General features: G+C 41.8%; 1 protein-coding gene across 2 annotated transcripts in view; it reads left to right on the top strand.

Annotated features, from left to right (window-relative positions):
• DYNC2H1 (dynein cytoplasmic 2 heavy chain 1) overlaps positions 1-17,208 on the top strand; it is a 1,763,151-nt gene that overhangs the window by 88,061 nt on the left and 1,657,882 nt on the right. For both annotated transcript variants that reach the window (XM_078657019.1, XM_078657020.1), the window contains exon 9: positions 11,298-11,409. In XM_078657019.1, the coding sequence (XP_078513145.1) occupies positions 11,298-11,409 (112 nt within the window). The remainder of the gene's footprint in view (positions 1-11,297; positions 11,410-17,208) is intronic.

A 17,208-nucleotide genomic window follows, 5' to 3' on the forward strand; every position in this document is an offset into this window, starting at 1 on the left:
CACTCAAAAAAAGAGCTGGGATGGAAACAAACAATCCAATCCTAAAGAAAAAAGATTCCAGTCCAGAGGAAGGTCTCCTCGGCGGAGAGAAAGATCTCCGAACCAAGGACGCAGGTCTCCCCAAAGTGAGCCCTCTGGGAAAAAATACAACCTTAGAAATAGGGATAATATAAAGAAACCTGATAAATATCAAGATATTGATACACGTCCCTCTCAATCTTTTCAGACTTCCTCGCAGAAATCGGAAAGAAGAGGACGATCAGAACACAGGGAAGAGCACGTCAAGTCCAAAAACAAGGAACCTGCTCATCCGAATAAAAAGTTACAATTTCCAAAAAAGAAGGTAGCCAGTATTAAAGTAATCAAAGATGCCGAGAATACTGAGGACACAGCTGAAAAACGGAGAATGGGCTCAGACAATGCTAGACAGCGCAGCAGAAGTGAGCATAGCTCGCAAAGCCCTTATAAATCATCTGGAGACAGTGGACACGAATGAATATATTCAAGTGGAAACTGCCGACACCAGAGTTAGCAAACCTCACAAAATATATGAAATTACATTGCGTATAGAGGGGGATAAGACTAGAAAAATAAGGGGACTATTTTGGGATAATCTCTCCCAGGGCTATGACATCCTTCTAGCTGAAAAAGACTGGCCACCCGAGTTCGTCAGAGAGTGCCCTCATGGCGAAGAAATAATTATGCCTGCCTTCTCAAATCACATTCCAATTCATAAAAAATATACACTTGCTAGAAAGTGGGCAGTAGCTCAAGCTCCTGCTTTATATAAAAATCATGTAGGATGGGATGAGGACTCTCCTCCTCACAAAATCCAGTTAAAATCACAACCTACTGCACAGAGGCAGTACCCAATTAAGCAAGAAGCTAAAAAACAGGTAAAAGAGATCCTAGATCAACTTGAATACCAGGGGGTGATTGAAACTTGCACCTCACAAATGAACAATCCTTTGTTTCCTGTCTCCAAACCAGACAACTCATATCGTCTAGTTTTGGATTACAGACACCTTAACTCATGTTGCAAAACTTTTGCAGTGCAAAACTCACATAGTGCTGCACTAATGAATAACATAGTACGCAAAAAATACAAAACAACATTAGACATCTCTAATGGATTCTTTTGTCAAAATATAGCACCAGAAAGCAGATATTTGACTGCGTTCTCGGTAAATGGCTCACAAAAAAGTTTCTGCCGTTTACCCCAGGGGCACAAGAATAGCCCAGGATTATTCTCAAAGAGAGTAACAGAATTACTACAAACATACGATGACGACGACATTTACCTAACAGATGATGACTTGGATACTCACTTGAAGAGAGTGAACACCATAATACTTGGGTTCGCAGCAGAGGGTTACAAATTCAACTTTAAAAAATCAAGAATTGCCCATCTAACAGTCCTGTTTTTAGGATATGAATTATCAAGTGAAGGCAAAAGCCTGGCTGACAATTTCCTAGAGAAATGTGCAGTACTCCAAGCTCCTAGAACACTAAAAAACTTACAATCAATTCTAGGCTTCCTAAATTTCGGAAGAACATACATTGCAAATTACGCAGAAAGGATCAAACCCCTTTATGATCTAATAAAACCAGATTTTAAAAGAATCAATTGGACTCAAAAACACACAGAAATTTTGAGATCTTTACAAACAGACATGCTAATTAAAACAAAATTAGAAACACGTGATAACTCACGCAATCTTGTGATTCGAGTCATCCCAGGAAGATGCGGATTCACATACCTGACCTCTAATGAGGGAGAAAAGGTACCAATTGCATACAAATCACACTTGTACACAAAGGCTGAAATGAAATGTAGTCCAACGGAAAAAATTCTGACAGCGGTACAGACTGCTGTAGCAAAGGAAAGGGCCCTAGCACAAGGTAAACGAATAATCATCGTGACACCAATACCAGCCCTGGAGGCGGTAACAAAAGCAAGCATTCCAAATGCTAAAGCACTTCATCCAAGGTGGATACAGTGGGCTAATTATCTTGCTGCAACAGACGTTGTATACGAATTTGATCCCAACTTAAAAACACAAGAATTTCTCCAATACGAATTTGAATGTCCTCCGCCAATCGAAATTCTGCCTCTAGAACACTACGGCTGTATAATATATACAGACGGGTCAGCACAACCCGCAGTAGGGGGTAAACAAGCTTACAGTGCTGCGTGCGCGATCGTTAAAGGTCGCTGGCACGAAGGGAAATTTAAACCAACGGTCACTAAAACACAATCTCTAGGAGATTGTACAGCTCAAAGAGCAGAACTACTAGCATTCAAGATGGCGCTTGAAAATACCGATCGAGAATTCCCCACACTCATAGTGTGCGATTCGTATTATTGCGTTCAGTCTTACAATGAATACTTACAGATCTGGCTTCAGAATGGTTTTAAGGATGCAAAAGGAGGCACAATCAAGCATAAAATGCTTTGGGAACAAGTAGTTCTTTTGCAAAAAGAACTACCAAAGACTCACGTGATACATACACTGAGTCATCAACGTGATGGCGTTCACGTTGCAGGGAATTCATTGGCTGATGAGGCAGCGAAGGCAGCTGTGCAAACGGCTTCCGTAGCCGCCATCACACGGTCAAAAACAAAAATAGACAGCGATATATTACAAGCTGTCAGCGCGACAGGAAAGGATTCGATGGAAACACTCCCAAAAGGCTTTCCAGTGAAATACTCATATATGACTGATACAAACAATGTTCCGTTTGCTCGAATCCCTGGAGTGGGGGATAGGGCAATTCCAAACATGGAACATAGGTTAGGACTTATCATAGCGGCACACGAAGGACTTGCTTCTGTACATGCTGGCTTCTCAGCCACAGTATCATTATTAAAACAGAGATACTGGTGGCCGCAAATGAGAAGACAAACACGTAACTATGTTCTAGAATGTGAAATTTGTCAAAAAATGAAAGTATCAACAGTGAGACGACCAGCTCAGACGCCCCTTCTAATCTCGGATAAACCATTAGCTTGTGTTTACCTGGACCACTGTGGTCCCTTACAAAGGGATGGCAACTATAAATATATCATGGTCGCAGTGGATTCCTGCACGAGATTCATTTGGATGTGGCCCCAGCGATCGGCTGACGCCAGAACTGTTATAAGAGATTTGCGAGTCTTTATCGGCACATACGCAATTGGCATGTTGCATTCTGACCAGGGTCCTGCTTTTAGCTCTCGAGCTTATAAGGAGGCCATGACCAGCATGGGCATTGCATTGCGGTATTCTTGTCCATTTCATCCCGAGGGAAACGGAATTGTAGAAAGAAAAAACCGTGACATAAAGCAATCTATAACAGCGAAGGTATTAGGTTCGAGAGCTGGGTGGGTCAAACATCTAATAAGTGTCCAACGTAGTCTAAATAACCTGCCAAGAAATTCTCTGAGGGGATTCAGTCCGTACGAACTATTGTTTGGAACTAGAATGATGGTCTTAGATCTTGACAGTCAGACTTCAGTGGTTAAAGAAAAAAGCTTTGATATCAAAGATCGTTTGGCTATTTTACAGGACTTAAACGAAACAAGGAAAGACCTGAGCAACATAACGTTGAAACAACAGCCAACGACCACTGAAGAAAAACCACCTGTCCCAGCAAGACCTGTCTGGATTCCAAAAGTTGGGGATCTAGTCAGAGAAAAGATCGCGGTAAAGAAGGAATTTGGGCCTTCTTACAGAAAAGCAGTTCCTGTCTTGTCTATCAACGGGACAAGATCAGTAGTACTACCGCCCCTTGCTGGTAAAAAGGAGAACCGAGTTGTATCCATCGACCTGGTTAAACCACAATCATGTGGCCGATAACAAACAGTAGGCCAAGTGGACTCCCGATAAGTAGTAGAACACCAAGGTTTGCTACAAACACAGAGGTTCAATCTAAGAGGCTACTCACGTTTGAAATGCCAAAAGAACAACAACAAGGTCTATGCAACAATGCTTTGGAACTTAAACCTCTACAAACCCAAATAAAAACATTTAGCAAAGACACACCAATCTACAATGAAGTAATAAATGACTATGCTGCTGCAACAAAACACACGGATAAAGCAAATATCAATCCTGAAACTATTGGAACAATAGACAGAACGGCATCCGGTTACTTCATCAACTTCAGCGATTCATCTGAAAACCTGAGTGAATCAAAGGAACAAACATCAACAAAAACCTTTAAAGACAAAGCTAAGGAACTTTTTCAACAACTGAAAGAAACCTATCTGATTTCTCCATGGATTGAATTCTGGGTGGCCTTAGGTGCACTTATCCTCATACTTTGGCTCATCATGATACTATGTTTGGGACACTTCATTGAGGGAAAATATGCTAAAATGGACACAGCAAGCCAGAAAATCAACTTGGTCCTCAAACCACACACGTCTTCACACGTCGAGAAAAGAGAACTTTCTTCAGTCAACTTCACAGCCAATCCTATACCCGGTGGGGTAGCATGGGACAATACTGATTATGAAATTTATGGTCCGGTTGAAATCCTGAAATATCCACACCAACTCAAGATCTCATTGAGTGACTTTGTAAAACCAAGCTCAGTTGCTGATGATTGGGACGTGGAAAGCATTAATAATATGATGTCTGACCTAGTGATGTCTGCTAAATTTACAAAACATGATTATTTGCAGGGTTCATCTAATTATGATAAAATGTTCTGCTATAATCACTATATTAATCATTATCTGCATAAATCTGCACAACCTAGAAATGTCCTAAATTATAATCAATGGGAACACTGTGCAACCCCTCCAAAAGGTAGCTCAAGAACCTTTTCTGACAAATATTCATATTTTTCAGGGTTCAACACAAGTAATGCAGAAACGTTTTATTTCAAATTATCAAACAAGACTGGTACAAAAACCATGCTTACAAACACTAAATTGATATATTCAGACTCGTTTTTTGAACAAATGAGTACGTTTGGTTTTGAATACTGGGACAAAAATGTTGAAGTAAAAAGTGTTTGGGGTACAAAGGAATGGCAAGTACAAGGTATAGAATCATTGTTTAGAGCCTGCATGATCCCAGAACAAATGATATTTTTGAATGACACGATTCAACAAACCACCTGTCTTGGCCTAGCCAAAATCAAAGATTTAAACAAACCGTCTATTCCCAAGCCAACGATAAACAGTAATAGCTCGACAGATGAGGAGATAGACGTAAACCATATATTAAGCCAAAACAGAACACATCCAGATTGGAAAAAGTGGTTGATCTGGCCCACAGATACTAATAACTGTCAAGACAGATTCCTGAACAAAATCCAGGGGTTCAAATTGACCAGGCCAGACCCTAGATATTCCCAAAGACAACACCCAGGGATAATTACCACGTACAGTGTGGGCAAGCTCTGCCTTCAATGGCTACAAACATCCACACTGGCAGAAATTAAGCAACACCTAACTTTACTTACTGATGGTGCTGACTTGCGTGATTTCATTATGGGACCACGCAAACAGCGTCAAAAACGCTTCATAGCAGCCTCTGTATATGCAGCTTATAACGAAGCCTGGAAAATAACTCAAATTGAAACATCAGAGAGAATACGGGAAATTGACCGTATTAATTTGGAAAAATCACTTTCTGTAGTGGACAATGGGTTAATGACTCTGTCCTCCAGAATATACTCTTTGGACAGCATTGTGTCTTCAGCAATCGACATATTATCGCAAGACTTACTGTTGTTACAACACGGTCAGTCCCAATTGCGTTCTATTGTACAACTTGGCTGGACGTTACAAAATCTGCGTTCAGGCTATGTGCCTTGGCGTTTAATCAACACAACGTCACTGTTCAATATCTTTAACCTTACTGATAAACAAATCAGTATGGCACAGAAGGGTGCTGATTATACAATCCTGAGCATTGAGAAACTCGAGAGATTACCATTGACAATGTCAGAACGACCTGTCAGTGAGTGGATAATACATGGAATAATTAATATTCCAATATCTACTTTCAGGTTTCAATACTGCCAAAAATATATACAGGCTGGCATGTACGAAAAATTGGGTAAAGGGTACATTAAGTCAACATGGAACTTGCCCTATTCACATGCTTGTGTCAGTAATAAAGGCCGGAAAGTGTTTCTTAGTGGCAATAATTGTGCCATGTCACTAAGCAGTACACTTCTGTGTAATGGTATTAGTTTACACGGAGCCTGTGAAGGGTCCTCAAATAACCTTTCATGTCACCAGCAAGGCACACCTGCGACACAAATAGAACCATTCTTTAGGAGACTATCGAACGGGAGTTACATTATAATCGTAGACCGCAGATGTTGTAGCTTGGTGCCCGGAGTAGCTTATCTCATAAGTACGACTGCGAAGGTCATGTGCTGTGAACGAGTATTGTTCCCCAGCGCAATGCCAGACAGGGAGGCAAGGTTATGGCCGAATTTGAAAATTTCTTCCATTAGAGTCGATACTTTAAGCAGAATGAAAACAGTGCTCCTTCAGACGCCGACCAGGCTCACGTCATCAAAAGAAACGTATGATCTCCAAGTTGCAAGGACAACGGCAGAGATTCATTCATTGTTATCAACTAATTCCCCCATACATTTACGAAATCTTAAATATTTCTGATACCAGTGGAGTCTCAAATGTATTTAAGACAGTGTTTTCGGGGGCTTTAACACCATTTAAAGCCATTCTGGGTATTTTTCCAGACTTTGTCCATTCCGTCTTTGGTGGACTTCCTCTCCTTTTGGGACTAGTGGCAGGAATCCTATTTTTGATCCTGTTATTTCGCTATGGCAAACCGTGTCACAGACAAAACACCTGCGACAAGGGAAGAAACAATCCTAGCCATTGGATACCGGGACCAGATATCTAAAATCCTTGGACTATCCCGGCTTAGAGACCTGAACATGACTTGGTTTCTTTCATTTAGACCAATGTGGCAAAGCTGTGTTTTACCTGTATTAAGGTGCTTGCTATGCGGAGAAGAATGCGTGTTGGACACCTGTCTGACGCTACAATCAGATGCGCCAATGGATGCAGAAACTTTGTTGGGTCCGGTCACGGCTCATGCATTGTGCTGTCCCCAGCGGCTACCTATCCTGATGGCGGCATTCGTGGAGACTTCACCACTACGATTAAGGGGTAGTGAGGTTCAAGATGAAAGCAGCATCGATCAGGTACGACCTTCTGTCAGCTATGCTGATCCAAACATCAATGAAGGCAATCATGCTCACGAATGCATGGTAACATCTTTTTCCGAGTTAATGGAACTTTCACAGAAAGCTGTTGACAGCTTTTTCGAGAGTCTAAATGATATGATGTTCTCACCAGAGCAGAAATAATGGCTTTTGAGCAGGCTAGCACACGGCGTTCCCAACACCATGAATTTGGCCTTCAACTTTGATAATAAAGTATCATGAACAATTTTCTCCAGTTTACGGACAGCGGAACATTATTTTTCAGCGGCCCCTAAAATTATTTACAATTTTTCGGGACACTCATCTTCTGCTTAAAGTAGAGACTATTCTTAGAGAACTATATTTCTATTTTAGGAACTTTAGAATCATTAGCTGCCCTCTAGCCTGTTCATAAATATTTTATTTTGTGATGAAATGGTCTCACATTTTTTTCTTCTGTCTTAAAGAGCCATTTCATGTGTAATTTTCATATTTTATTAGTTATGATGTATGAATATGCGTGATATTTAACATTAATATACTGCTTGAGTGCATATAATGTATATATATATTGTTTCGTATATTTCATGTTTCAAAATGCATATGGATGTATTTTGGGGTGGTACGGTATACACATGCTCTACTAGTGTATTTGCTATGCCTAGATCTTGTAAATATGGACATAGTCAGCGTGGAGTGGGTGTGATGTATTCCTATAGGTTCTGTATCGATTCCCCTATTCCCGGCCCTGTTCTGGTTAATACTTAACTAGCAGCCGACCCACGGTGCAAAACCGTTATCTGATTAAGCCACACCACGGCACAGAAACGTGTTATCTGATTAGGTAATAACGCATGCCATCTAATTAGACAAGCACTATTCCTCCAGCCCCTGATAAGGCATACGGAGTTCTCAAAACAAATCAAACCTATGACAACCTGGGAAAATCCCTGCGGCCATTGTTTTGATTTCACCGAGAACTTCAGCAAAAGAATGTGCGAACAAGCCCGTTCGTATGACATCCTTATTGACGTATCCATGTCCATCCTTACGTCAATCTCGACACCTTACAGGTATAAATATTACCGACATTGCCTTAAGCAAACACACGCGGTGGTGACGAGATCGGAGCAGCGAGACGCGCTGAGGAGCCCAGCAGAGAGCGAAGCCCACACGCGCTGCCCCGCCTTCCTGACGCGCTGAGAACGAGACGCTGTTTTTCTCCTGCCGAGAAATCCAGCTCCGGCGCTTCCAAGCAGCCCTCGCAGGCAGCTGGAATATCAAGACCAGAGACGAGAGATACCAGCCCTCAACCATTCTAGATCTCAGGTACAGAACTGAACAACCCCTTGCAGAGAATTCTTGAGTCAGTCACTTGGCAAAACAAACTTAACTTAAACTGCTACTTATCTACTCCCGCCCACGTATTAGGCTTAGGTCAGGTACACTGGGGTAGGCGTGGTTAGAAGCACCAGTTGAGTACGGTTAGTCAAATGTATATATGTATCTATCTATTTTATCAATTTTAACTATCATATGGCTTAGAAACCATATCAATGCTTCTGCAGTATTATTTTATACTTCTGCTTTTATTGTATGCACTTTACTTAACCATAAGTATCGCAACAATATCGATTCATTTCTCTTGTACGAGAAAAGAGACTGATCAATAAATAACATCTTTTATTGAACACGCCCGTCTCTTCCTTTTCTCTACAAACTGGTGAAACTAAGAATGCACGTACTGACTGAGTAAAATAAGTTGTCTTTTGTTTTCACACGACTCTAGAGATACACTCTTGATTGGGGGAGAGCAAAGTTGTCATGTTCTATGGTTGTCAGAAACTAAATCCCTTCTTGTCTATCCAGGGAAGTTAAACTCCTCCTTGTCTATTCGAGAAAGTTTCTAGTGAACTCTGAGCTAGCTGGCAAAACCAAAAACTTTAAGTCTAATATCGTCAGTAGAAGACCTAGTTAACCTCTGCCCTAGGTCTATACTATTGAAGATATTATTCCAATGCGCAGAGCCTATTGGGATAATAGGAACTACACTACAGGGGGATTCCCTTATCGGAACTAGGGCTCTCACACACCCAGCAAGCTAGGTGTCGTGCTTCATCATATGAGCCTGCCCCTCGTCAGGTCGGCGCTGCAATACCTGACGGGCACCCAAACCGGGGCTCTTTGTCGGGGATCTTTTGCTCCTGCTGGTGGGTGCAGTGGGGGTAAGAGGCCTAGTGTGTAGATGTGGGGTGTAGGTGGATGTAAAATAGGTCAGTTAGTCCTAAAACAACTTTATTGGGAGTGGTAAACTGCCTAGTTAAAAGAGTGAGAGGGGCACAGGACTAGTAATGATGTATCTAGTAGTGTATGTCAAGCTCTCAAGTGATTGACATGTTTCGTGCCATTATTGTCCTATGGATAAGGGCACTTCCTCAGGATCGAATAAAACGCTATCTACACTATAAAGGTAAGTAAAATTCTACGTACCCAGAACACAGGTAGTTGACCTGGTCTGTATGTGAGAAATACTCGCTACAGTGAGTCGGCGGTATGAAAAAGGACACCAGTTGGGTCTGGCGAGTTAACGCTGCTTGCCTTAAGACCTACCCTGCCGACCAGCGGCAGGGTAGGTCTTAAGGCAAGAAGCGTTAACTCTTTTATCAATGTATTGCAAACATCAATTAGTTTGTATTGATTTTTTTTAACAGTTTTTTTAGCAAAGTGATTTTATTATATATTTATATATTTTTTTAATTGATGATATGTAATGAGATATTTTTATAGTAATGGTTTTAGGTAACAGTGCTAAATAAAATAAACTTGAAACTTAAACTAGAAGGTGCAGGTATGCTCAAAAGCACAACGAGCAGATATCCTATTGCTAAGCAACCAGCCAAACTCATTAACATCCAGATGAATAAAATAAGGGATAGGACCCTTTTCTTTTTGAGGGAAGAAAGTTATGTAACAGATTTATTAAACAAGGAAATGAGCTAACTTGTGGGTGATCCAAAAGCAGCTGATGATGATACTACCTAAACTTGCTGCTAGCATGATTAACCCTGAAGCATCAGTATAACTGATGCCATACTCCAATGGCTTGGAAGACCATTAGTCCAAAGGAAAGTAGCTCCCATCAAAAGCAGGGTACACACAAGCCAGCCCCCCTCCTGTTTTCTTGAAATGTTGTCTATGCCACACTCTGTATTTCTACTCTATTACAAATCAGAAATCAACCTTTCTTCCGAGCTATATCAATTGAGTAACCATCATGATTGCAAAAAGTATTTTTACTAGTGAGAGCTACCCTCACAATCAGGAAGTATATTTTTGTATTTGGTTTGTGTTCAGGGTGACCGGTGGATAACTGTCACAAGAAAACATTTGTAAGAATTGCTTGTGCATAGGGCCTCTGCAAACTTTATATAAGATTGATGGGGCATTCTATTCTATTATTTCCATTATGTCCACGTTTTATTGAACATATCCATTGACAAAATAATCTTTAAAAAGTGTTTTAGTGATTTCACATGTAAATGGAGTTATTTTCCCTAAATAAGCAATAGATGTGAATAAGCGGATGAGAAAGCTGTGAAACCCGCATTAGCACGCTTCTTGGCAGATTGTCATGTAGTCAAATTGTTGGCACATTTCTCTGTATATGATTTGAAAATCTGAAGTGTTTTGCTGAAAGCAATAACTTCAAATAAAATATATTGATATACACGATAACATGTATGTGTTTTTGTTAAAAAAAATAATTGGTAGTGTTGGGGTTTACAATTTTTCAAACCTTGAGTTTATCTACAATGCTAGTCAAGTACTTCTGTACATTTAATTTTTGGTTTTTGTCACTTCAAAACTGGACATTGCACAGCACTTGAAAGCCATATCTGGTCCTATGATTATCAGAGCATATGCAGCATGACGACTAGGAAGAAGGGATTTTTGTTGTAGGTAATCTATTTAAATTATTAATTGTACCCCGGATACCACAGATAGCCAACAATAATGTGTATATGAGATATTATCCAAATGACAAACTAATACATTGGTGGATACTTACATAATGTTTATGAGGCAGCTGAATTATTATTTTTTCTTTCTTCAAGCGCTTGCAAGCTTTTCAGAAATACAAAGAGTTGTTCAAGCGCCCTAGCATAAGCAAAGAGTTGTCGATGGAAAGAGAATCCTTGCTGGCAGGGCTTCTGGACTGGATTAAAGGTAATATTTATCATGCCCAACTTTCAAGTCTTTAATTCAAATTATATTACACTGATCAACTCCCCTTCTCATAGTATTCAATATAGGAGTATGCTCATTTTCAGTTATTTTGGTTGCACCTTCTTTCATTATAGGGAGCCATGTCTTAAATGAATTTGTATCCATTATTTATGTATTAGTTTGCAAGGTATATCTCTCTTTAATATAAAATGTCAAGTTAGTGAATAGATAAAATTATATCTACCTACCTCTCGTTGCATAAATCAATGACAGCTAGCGCTGAGACGCCACGGCAAACACGCACTTTACAAAACCTTTATTTCATTTCATTTCTTACTGTATACTTTAAATGTTTGCTCAGACTCTCATTATGCTGACAGATGAAATCCTTGTGTAGTGTACTTCTGGTTTCCTATAACGAGGTAGGTTTTATTTTAAGATTGTTTTTTTTTATATAGATTGACAAATTAGGCTGTTACATTTTCCTAAGACATATCAATGGTGATACTTCAAACTCATACAATCCCTCCATGCCAGACAAAGAGTCTGATACCTGTGACATATAAAAGATAAGTAAAGACTATACTGTGTCTGAGTTTAAAGGTATTCTGGATGACGTCTGACAGGGTCCAGACTTATTCACTGTAGACTTCCTTATCTTCTAATAATAATAATTGACATAATTAAATATGTTTGTTTCTTTGTTGAGGATATTGATCCTTCATAAATTCATAAAATGCGGTGCTGCTTATACTTTTTGTGCTGTAAATATCATAAAATGCGGTGCTGCTTATACTTTTTGTGCTGTAAATAAGAAATGACTGTGCCCTGCCACCTGACTTTGCAGTTTTTTGAAAAATGCTCCAAATCTGCCACTATCCCTTTCTGTCCTCTCCATCCCGTATGCTGTTTCATTGTCTTCCGCAGGTCTTAGGTGACCACAAATGGGCCAAACTACTCGGTAGCCCAATTGTGCATTGTTAATCCAGAGCTCTCAGTCTATTCAGTTAGGAGGGTACTGGCTCCTAGCTTGAATATCACCGCAAGAAACAATATAAATCTGAGAATTTGTATCCAGATTACCAAAGCCTAATTCCAAGGGTTATGCCCTTTAGATAGACTGGTCAAAATATTTATTTTTGTTAATTTCTTTCTTTCGAAGTTGGTCATGGAGTGAAAAACATGTGGTTTGAGAATGATCCTCATTTCTTCAGATTGGCCGTGCCAGACTTGATTTTTAGATCTCCTTCGCCTGTTCTAAGTGAAGGATTTCCTGACAAAAATATCATGCAAGGTCTTGGCCACAGTGTATAATTTCTGAATTTGATCTCCTGAGTTCTGACTTTCAGGATGGAGATTTAAATCTTCACTATGAATGCATGAACATCTTGTAGGAGGTGAATAGTTAATCCACATGAAACACCAAAGGGTCTTGACTCTTCTCAGTAAGGCTGAGTCAATATAACAACAAAACGAAGCAATTGCCAATACTGAGCAAAACTACAAAACTGTTTAATGACCAGAACCTACGAATAAAACAGATAGGTCCGCACTTTTAATTGCACCTTCAGTTATTTATTTATCAAAAGTCTTACGAATCACATTATAAACAATACTTTATCTGCATGTGCATCAACAAAGAATACAAAAAGAGGGGGAAAACTATGTACACAATGCTACGTTTCACCAAATACTCACCAAGACACCAACAGACACACAATGCAGTCCTTCAGACATACGTCACACATATTCAGTCAAACAATACTACCAAACACTCACACCATCCAAGCAACACACCAGAGCGGGTCAAATTAATTTTGCGGAGCCTGAACTCTGGTGCATAAAACTCACATTCCACAAATCAAACAACCAAATCAATCATTTAAACTCCTACTGAGGTGTAGAAATGATTCTAAGTCATCGCCATTTCCTACATCCAACAACTAGATCAATACATCAATGAATAAGTTACACAACATGGTTTGTTTGACAAGGGAGACAACGGTCGACGCGTTTCAAACCCAACTGTTTGTCGGGTTCTCATCAGGACCATAAAGCTCTTATTTGCTTAGCAGATCAAATCAGCTGCTTGAAAATCATGAAGATATTAATGTGCACTTGCAGCGCTTGTTTGTGTGTTCCCTGTTTGGAAGATTGTCGGTACCAGGATTACCTCAATGGTACGTCCGTGGTGTCCGTAGATATCTCAATCCATATGCCCGGTTTTCAAGCTGACCTTGAAAAAAGTCACTTTCCCTCTTAGAGAAAGCGTTCACGTCCTTTCAGTGTGGCGTCGAATTGAATTGCATTGAATGATGGGATTTGGGGCCAAATGATTCAAAGGATTCAATGCATACCATATACTCCTAAGTGCATTATAATCCTCACGGTTAATGCTAACTTTGGTTTGGCTTTATCGAAACATGTTGTGTTTGGTGTCAAACACTTTGTAATACTACCCCCCCGCCAGTTGTGGTGGCGGGGGTAGCATTCCACCCTTCTAGAGGGAGAAGACATGTACACACTGGTACACCCTGTAAATGTTTTAAAGAGCCTCAGCATCACAAAATGGATGCTGCTGCCACAGATATGAGTCTGACATCCTGCTGCTGGACGAAACTCCGGCAGGGGAGGCCTGGACAATAGGTTTCCTGTCCAGGGAGGTGCCAGCACCTCTCCAGACAGACTTTTGTGTATTGGGGGAGGGTGGGTTGGATTCAGTGAATGCTTTTGAGACACTGCCTGGGGTGCACAAGGTGCTCCATGCATTTCCCAGTTCAAACCGGTTGCTGTGGCACTCTGCCCCAGCTCTGGCACGAAGCTGGACAAAGGAGAAGGGGTGTAACCACCCCCACCCCAGGTCCTCCCATAGGTGGGACCCTAGAGTTAGTCCATCCCCTAAACTTAGTATAAGTATAGGACAAAAGTCCCTAGGACTTTAGATTACCCTGGACGAAACTCTGAAGATGAAATCCTGGACCTTTGACACTCCATATCGACTGGGAGACGGAAGAAATCTCCCTTGAGGTCAAGGAGGGACCTCCCTGTTCAAACAGGCACCGAAGAGCATCTTGCTGGTCTGCTTTTTGGAGGCTCCCGCTGGATCCCGAAGAATCTGCGACACAGGACATGGACATCCAGACATTTCTGAGGTTGATACGAGACCCCAGCAAAGCTGACAACCGTAGCCGAGACGAGAGACGTGGGACCAGAACTCCTGGACATCCTGCAAGTTTGCAACTGCACCTACTTCCCGAAGTTTCCTGAAGTTGTGCATTGGGCTATTTTTTGCCCTTGCTCTGAGCACCTGTTGCACTGAAGCTGAGAGGCCTGCACTCCACGAGTGTTCCGTGAGTCCCCTTTCTTCACCGCAGCTCGAGGCTCCTTCCCGATCTCTAGTCCGTTGGCTAGTGGGTCCCCACGAAGGACAATCCTTTGTTTCTTGAGTTTTCCTGGTTGCTCCAGAAGTGCTCTGACTCCCCTCCACAGGGTGAGTCCCTCAGACTTTGCTGGTCTGCACCGAAGCCAATCTTTGCATCTTCCGTGGGTTGCTGTTGCCAAGGCTTGTTGGGTCCAATCCGGATTCCAACGCTGCAGCACTCGACATCCTTCGTGGGGCAGCTCGAATCCAGCTCCTGGTCGTCATCGATGCCTCCTGGTCCTCGTGGCTGAAGAGTCAAGCTTCACCTACTTTACCTGAAAGCACCCGACATCGGCTGGCATCTTCTTGTCGCCATCCTGGTCACTGGCTAGTGACCCAGACTCTGTCCCTTCTGCTTTCAGGTTCTTCAGATCTCCGATCCACCCTTGGACCCACCCGGACACTTTCCTCTGGTCACCTGCAGCACTTCTTTGCAGCTCTCCATTGGAATCTACGACCAAACCCGACACGAAAAGACACCTATGCACCCGGCTTCCCTAGGTGAGGTAACACAAGTACTTCGGTGCTCCCGTGGGTCTTGAATCTCGACGTGTCCTAGTCTAAAGGGGTTTCACCGCAGTCCACTCCTAAGTGTCCTTAAACTTCCTTATAGAAGTCTATGGTGATTTGCGGCTGTGTTTAGACACTGCACGCGTCCCCCGTGGGTGTCCTCGTCCCTAGCTTGGGTGGTTCCTGGTTGCCCCAGCAGTTTTACAGGCCCTAGGCCTCACTTCTATCCCTCACGTGGTTCTCATACCACTTTTTTAGTATATGGTTTGTGAGGCCACTAGGGCATAACGTATTCTGTGCTATCTGCTGTGTGCTATTTAAAGTTCTTGTATTGTACTTTTACCTCTAGCCTCATAAAGAGACTAGAGGGGTTGTGTTTAGAATAAATACATATATATTTGATATATACCTTGTGTGGTGTACTTTCATTTGATCATTCAAGAGTTTATGGACTGGTAAAACAAATTGCTTTACATCCCTTTAAGACTTAGCCTGAAGGCTGCTCTCCACAGCTACCACTAGAATAGCTTACTATAAGGTTGTCTTTAACCTACCATCAATAAGGGTCGTTTGGAATGATGCAAGGTGCCTCCTAGAATAGTGGACATCATATGCCAGGCCAACTTCTCACAGACAATTCCCCGGATACTGGTTTAGTTTCGTCTTTTATCGTGGCAACGGAGGTGGGAGTTTATTTGCTATGGTGATAAAAAGGGCGGCCAAGGACCTTCAGATGCCCTCTGTGGCTGGCAAGAGGAACGTCTTGACGGAAGTGCTTCATCCAGGAGTGACCCCATCCGAAACTCTTCTCCTGTTTAATGAAGCCCTCACGGAAGTCCTACTCAGGACAATGGTCACAGGGTTTCCTGTGAATATGACAATTGCCTGCTGCCATCGCCCGCCCCAGAAGACCCTAATTTCCTCATCCGGCACCCCACCCAGGAAAACTTGGTGGTCCAAGCCTCCACTTCCAGAGTAAACACTGACGCATTCCCTACCACCCCACCGGACAGGGAATCCAAGAGCTTAGAGACCTTGGGGAAATAAGTTGTTTTCTTCCGCTAGCCTGGCACTGCAATTGGTGAACACTGTATGCCTTGTAGGCCAATACTTCCATTCACTCTAGGATGCTCAAACTGAACTAGAATTAGGGGGCGAGAATCAAACTCCGGAAATTACATTAAGTACCATTTACCAAGTAATGCTGCAACATCGTGAAGAGACTAAAGCTGAGAATCTACGGACGCAGGGAGCGGTCAGAAGGCTTCAAAATAATGTTCGGAGAGTAGTAAAAACCTGCAGCGAAATAGCCGCCAGAGTAGGAGATTCAGAAGAAAGAATCTCCGCAATTGAAGATGAAGTAAACCAACAAAAAACTCAGATTTCTTCATTAGAGCTACTGCGTGAGGATGTAAACTGGAAGCTTGTGAACTTTGAAAATAGGTCCAGGCGGAATAATCTACGTGTCCTGGGAGTGCCAGAAGGAAGCGAGGGCTCTAATATCAGGCAGTTTGCTGTACAGTTATTTACAGAAGCTTCCCCGGAACTTACCCAGTGGCAGTGGGATTTAGAGTTACAAAGAGCCCATCGTTTTCCTTTTCAGCAGAAAAATGCAAAGGGGGCAGTGAATACCAAACCAAGAGCTATATTAATCTGTCTTAACAACTTTCTCGCTCGCGAAGAGCTGTATGACTTGGCCAGACCGGACAGAAAACGAAAAGCTAAGGGTGTGGAATTCTTCGTCCGTCCGGACTATTGTCACGCTACTGTACAATTGCGTTGGCAGTTACGTCAACTAATACCCTCTTTCCAATCTAAGGGAGCGCAAGCATTTTTATTAAACCCGTCAAAATTGAAGATAATCTATA

Source organism: Lissotriton helveticus, chromosome 8, assembly GCF_964261635.1.
Source record: "Lissotriton helveticus chromosome 8, aLisHel1.1, whole genome shotgun sequence".
In the NCBI taxonomy this organism is placed as follows: Eukaryota; Metazoa; Chordata; class Amphibia; order Caudata; family Salamandridae; genus Lissotriton; species Lissotriton helveticus.